This window comes from Anarrhichthys ocellatus, unplaced genomic scaffold (genome assembly GCF_004355925.1).
Source record: "Anarrhichthys ocellatus isolate YVR2014 unplaced genomic scaffold, GSC_Weel_1.0 scaffold11, whole genome shotgun sequence".
NCBI classification, from domain to species: Eukaryota; Metazoa; Chordata; class Actinopteri; order Perciformes; family Anarhichadidae; genus Anarrhichthys; species Anarrhichthys ocellatus.
In genome coordinates, this window is record NW_022280041.1 from 6020131 (window position 1) to 6025775 (window position 5645).

Genomic DNA, 5645 nt, shown 5'->3' on the forward strand with positions numbered 1-5645 from the left:
CTTTGCGTTTAGGGAGCTGTGGAGACGATTCGCTCTTCTTCGAAACTGAACAACCATCAAGTCAGACAGAGTTAGCAGTGGTACTTCCGGTACTTTAAAAAATAAAGATCATGAAGGCGAGCATACGCGTGCATCGATGTAATATCACTTTTTTTGAGATGTTATTGATCTGCATACCCACACAGGTGTTTCCATTAAGTCCTGGCTTAGTAGACCTCCACTCGGGTTGAAGGAGGATGGAGCTGCACTGTATATCAGAGAATGAAATATTGAGTAAAAGTACAACTGAAGACACCCTATTACATTGTACAAGTGAAAGTACTATCATGAACATTTTACAAGAGTAAAAGTACAGCCTAGTAACAAGATGTACTCAGTCAGTGTTGTATTATGATATCACTGGATCATCAGAATGAATAGATTGATATTAGAGGTGTTTTAACTTTGTAGTTGATTTTGAACTATTTTTTTTACTGCTTCAAATTACTTCAAGTTAACCCTGATCAGTTAAAATTATACAGTTTTACACAAAAAAGTACCTCAGGAATATGTCGCAGTTTTTTGGGGTAATATACTGCGGTGTATCATAATTTACAACATCCTTGAAACTGTTTTTAAGTACAGCACTTGGGTAGATGTACTTGTTAACTTTCCACCACTGGTAATAAACCATTTTCACAGTTAGTTAAACAGAATGAATAAACACTTTTAATACAAGACTATAACCAACATGTCAACTTGAAAAAGAACACATAGTTATGGCAGTATCATCTCTGGTAGGCTAATGGGTTTTTGTTTTGTTGTGGTCATACACTGTGGTAGGCTATGCATTTCATTCTGAAAACTGGGTATTGCTCAATTTCCTGTTTTATCATAGTGAACTCTCGCTGACTTGACACAATTTGAATCTCATTTAGGTGAGAACGCATTGGTTAATTTAAATATTTAAAACGAGATTATGCGGCCAGAATTCAGCTGCAACAGAGGTTTATCAGAGGGAAACTTTATCTGACTGATACTCGTTTACTTGGCTTTTGGAAGCCATAACTAGGTTCTTTTGACCATCATTAGACGAAAATAAAGGTCTTCCTTTTTGACTTAAACTACCACCAAGAGAAAGGGGTTATTAATATTGTAATGCTTTTCTTCCAAAAGCTCATACAGTAGAATTGATGGTAAAAAAAAGGTTTATTCTGCCGCTCCATCTGTTCCCATTCACTGGCATTTGATGCACCCTGCAGGAGACATGCTGACACTGCAATAAGAGTAAATTATGTACTATATCAAAAACATAAACTGATGTAACAGCATGTCCAAGGCTTCATTCATTAATTTATTTATTGAGATAATAAGGTTAATGTGCGGCATGTAAATATTGTTTTTTGTACCGGAAAAAATATATATATAAATGGAAGAATAGAAAGTGGGGAAAAAAGACGGGGAAATTATTTTGATACATTTAGTAGTTTATTAATAGGCTATAAATGATAATACATAGGCCCTATAGCTAGATAAAATGTAATATTTTCGCTTATGAATATCACGGATATGTATATAAACCAGACAAGTTGGTTATCTTTTCAACGTTATCCACACATGTTCATTGCAGTGTCCTCAGAAATACAGTAGAGGACAGCAGAGTTACAGGCTGGCTTGTTTTCAGACAAACGTAATCAACCCTGAGCGCAAACTCTGAACTAGGATTAATAATCAACTATCGACACATTTATTCATCATCGCAAGGATGTCAGACGCAAAGCAAATCATGGCACAGAAAAGGTAGAAAACTACATTTAATCAGCGTTAAGCCTTTTTTTTTTTATTATGTCTTAATTTGAGTTCTTAGGAAATAAAAATGCCCATTTATTTTTATAATAATCCGGCATAATCACCGCTGGCGACACCCATATTTATATGTTGAGTAGACAGTAACTAAATATCGAGATATTAATCGTTGATACAACAGCCTGGTGATGATCAATCATATTTTTGATCGCAGATTGACAGGATTTGCATGATCAGCCATCTAGCTGTTTGTTCTGCCTGCGATGATGCAGATGTTATGGTTGCATCATTTTGATATTTCACATTATCTCTTGTGTGTTCTCGCAGTGCTAAAATTGCAGCTGGAGCTGTTGTGTGTGTTGAAAGCGAAATAAGAGGAGATGTAACCATAGGTGAGAGTTTGCTTTTAACCTCACCATAAGCGCCATTTTCCTCATTGTTTATCCAGCAGCTGTACATGCTCCAATAAGTCAAGAGCTTTTTTATTTTTTATTTTACAGGTGCTAGAACAGTTGTCCACCCCAAAGCACGGATCATAGCAGAGGCGGGGCCTATTATCATTGGAGAGGGTAATCTGATAGAGGAGCAGGCACTTATTATTAACAGGTACATTGTGTATTACAACATACATTCACTATTTTAGTCATTACAGTTTTAACTTATCTTATTTGATCTGTGTTTTGTCTATAGTTATCCGGAGAATATCATGCCAGACACAGAGGGAATGGAGCCAAAAACCATGACAATTGGGACCAATAATGTGTTTGAAGTTGGATGTGGTATCCTTTGCATTGCAGATTACAATATGCATGAGTCAGACTGACAAATTGGCAGATATTAGCGAATTGTATATTTAGGGCCTATTTGAGTTTATGTCGGTTGGGAAGTAAGAAGAATTAATTTGCAGAAATAACAAAGATATATTTAAGGTAATTTAGAAAGAGTTTTGCCAATATATAGTTTATCCACCAGAGAGCACTGTCAAGTTTATTTCAGCCGTGAAATGTCCCTCACAATCTTGGTCACTATTAGTACTATAGTAGACATCTACTGCAATGGACAACAGGGAATGTTCTGTGGGGGTGTAGATAGACTTGATAGATTGTTAATTGGGACCAAGATATATCAATACTGCTATTACTACTACTAGTTTAAATGACCCTTGTAAATTATGATGTGTTGATAGAAAAAATGAATAGTACCCACTGTATAAATTGGGCTATAGTTTACTAGTAACTGTTTTAAAATACTAATTCATAGGTTTAAATCCTTAATGATTCTTCCACAGTCTCACAAGCTTTGAAAATTGGGGACAACAATGTGATTGAGTCTAAATGTAAGTATAATGTAATCACTAACTATAGAGTGTGCACCCTGAAAAGAATCATGGTATATCTAATTTGATATCTCTGTATCAATATATTTATATTTATTATGATAAAGTAGGTTTTCTGGATACCATAACCAGACAAGAATGTTTAAATGTTTAAAAAACTACAATATTGTCATAAAGAAAATTTGTAACATTGCACACAATGATCTAAATGACCCAGAGATATTAATATCTCTGCTAATATTAAATCCCAGCTGATCTTGGGAGAAACGTGATCCTGACCAGTGGCTGTATCATCGGTGCGTGCTGCCAGGTCAACACGTGTGAGGTCGTGCCGGAGAACACGGTTGTGTACGGTTCAAACTGCATCCGCCGTGTGCAGAGTGAAAAGCCACAGGTTAAGTCTCCGTCAGTGCTCGTTTATGCCTGCGAGTCACAAAGTTGCTTTGGCTTGTGTGCAGATTCGTATAAGGATGTTTTTTTTAAATATATATATCTTACAGTCTCAGACTCTGCAGCTCGACTTCCTCATGAAGATTCTGCCCAACTATCACCACCTGAAGAAGACGGTCAAAGGAAACAGCACACCTGTGAGGAACTAAGATGCAGCTGGATCCAGAGGGACTGTAGCCTATTTCCTCCAACCCAATCTGGCATCTGATGCCACACGCTGACTCAATTCCCTCAAATTTCACGTGTCTTTCACTTTCATGTTGTTTTTTAATGTCTAGTAGAATACCTCTGCCACCGAAAATGACCATCACACTTTCTATATTTCTTCCTGCATATGAGGAATGACATTATTCTTCAACATGTAACAATATCTGGTTTTGCACTTGGTTTTAAGATCACTATTAACACTATTTATGATATATCTAACATTGCAAATCTCCTGTGCCATTTTTATGTTAATCAATTCTACTCATATATATTTATAATTGTTCCAATGAAGATACAACAATATTGCAATAAAAAAACCGAATAAAGATTGCATTTAAGCTTGTATTCCTCTGAGTGTTGGTTTTATTTTTCCTATATTTGTTTACCACAAGGAGGGACTACTGAGCAACTGTTTGTTTGCCCTCTGTACTGGCTGCTCTGAAGGCTTTGTTTCAGCAGGTGATACAAAATATCCAATTAAAATAGCATTTAGTAGTCGTAAAACAAAACAAATATCTTTATTTATTAAGTATTCCATGCTGAAAATAGTCATAAATTCTAGTTTTTGGGCTACAAATAGTTATTAAAAATAATGTGACTGATGATTCATCATTTAAAAATTGCAATCAGCAAAAATGATGCATTAAAAGATGAATTTGGGTGTGGTAGTCACCATCTTGGATTCGGTGGTAGCCAGTCCTGTGCTCTACCACCAGGGGTTGCCAAATTGGTGCCGGGGCTACGGTGGGAATTCCACACATAGACTGGTTTATTATTATGATTGACATGGGTGCGGTTGCAACTTGCATTTCTCCTGAAGCGTGGTGCTAAATAATGCCTGGTGCCCCCCTCCTCATCTCTGAGCCCCTCGGGTTGGTGCTCCCATCTGTGCCACAGCCTCACGGATTTGGGTGTGGATAAATGTATGTGTGTGTGTGTGTGTGTGTGTGTGTGTGTGGGCGGGACGGGGGGGAATAGCCAGTAGCACATCACTGCCTGAAACACCTGGCATAAAAAAAGTTCTGATGTCATATTTTACAGTTGTTCCCTTCAAACTCTTGCTGTTGTAAAACAAGGTCAAGGCTGCTGCTTGGTCTTCAGATTAAGGGCTTTGTGTTGTGCTCAGTGGGCACAGTACAGCAGCTCCCTGTAGGAGGCACACAGCTGGTGTTGCGCGCTGCCAATACTCATTTGAACATGTCACAGTGGAGTCCCACGAGGAGTCCACATCAACCAGGGGCTAATTATTTCAGCAGTGGAGTGCAGCCGGGGCCACGTCTAGGCTCCTTTCCGTTCTCACTTCTTCTGTCCCCCCCCCCACCCACTACTACTTTTTTAATTTTGGGGTGTTGCCAAAGCGTCAGTTTACTTTAACATGACAAGGAAGACAGATGCTGGGCACAGTTGCACGGATGTGCAGAGTGACAAGGGCCTCCTGGGTGGCAAGTGTGGCTTTTTAATCTGCCGTGGGTTTTTAAAGAGGCAAAATGGCTATGATGATAGCAACTCATGGCAGGAAATTGAGAGGAAGTTCATATGTTGTTCTATTTTTGGAGGCGGTTATTTGTACCTCTCCTTTACTGTACTGTTGTGAAGCTGAATTATCCAGCTTCCACCCGTGTACTTTTGTACATCCCAGTGGTATTTGCTTCTTTTTTCATAGGATTATCTCAACTCAATATTTGGCCTTTGCTACAATATGCAGCATTCTCCGCAGAGTCAATCATATCTTATCATGAACAAAGAGAGAAGCATGAGATTTCAGTTCGTAACACAGCACTGGACACTGGGGAAGTTGCTGTAGAAATGTGAGTGAAACGCAAGTAAATATTTCTCCACCATGTAGAAACATATCAAACTATGACTA

At 38.1% G+C, this 5645-nt stretch overlaps 1 protein-coding gene across 1 annotated transcript; it reads left to right on the top strand.

Annotated features, from left to right (window-relative positions):
- The first annotated feature begins 1679 nt into the window (after nt 1–1679).
- Nucleotides 1680–4121, top strand: LOC116385667 (dynactin subunit 6-like). Its single transcript, XM_031851327.1, has 7 exons — nt 1680–1779; nt 2113–2177; nt 2286–2391; nt 2476–2564; nt 3074–3121; nt 3373–3515; nt 3622–4121. Exons 1-7 carry the CDS (start codon nt 1745–1747, stop codon nt 3718–3720), a joined length of 585 nt encoding a protein of 194 aa, XP_031707187.1. The 5' UTR covers nt 1680–1744; the 3' UTR covers nt 3721–4121.
- The last annotated feature ends 1524 nt before the right edge of the window (nt 4122–5645 follow it).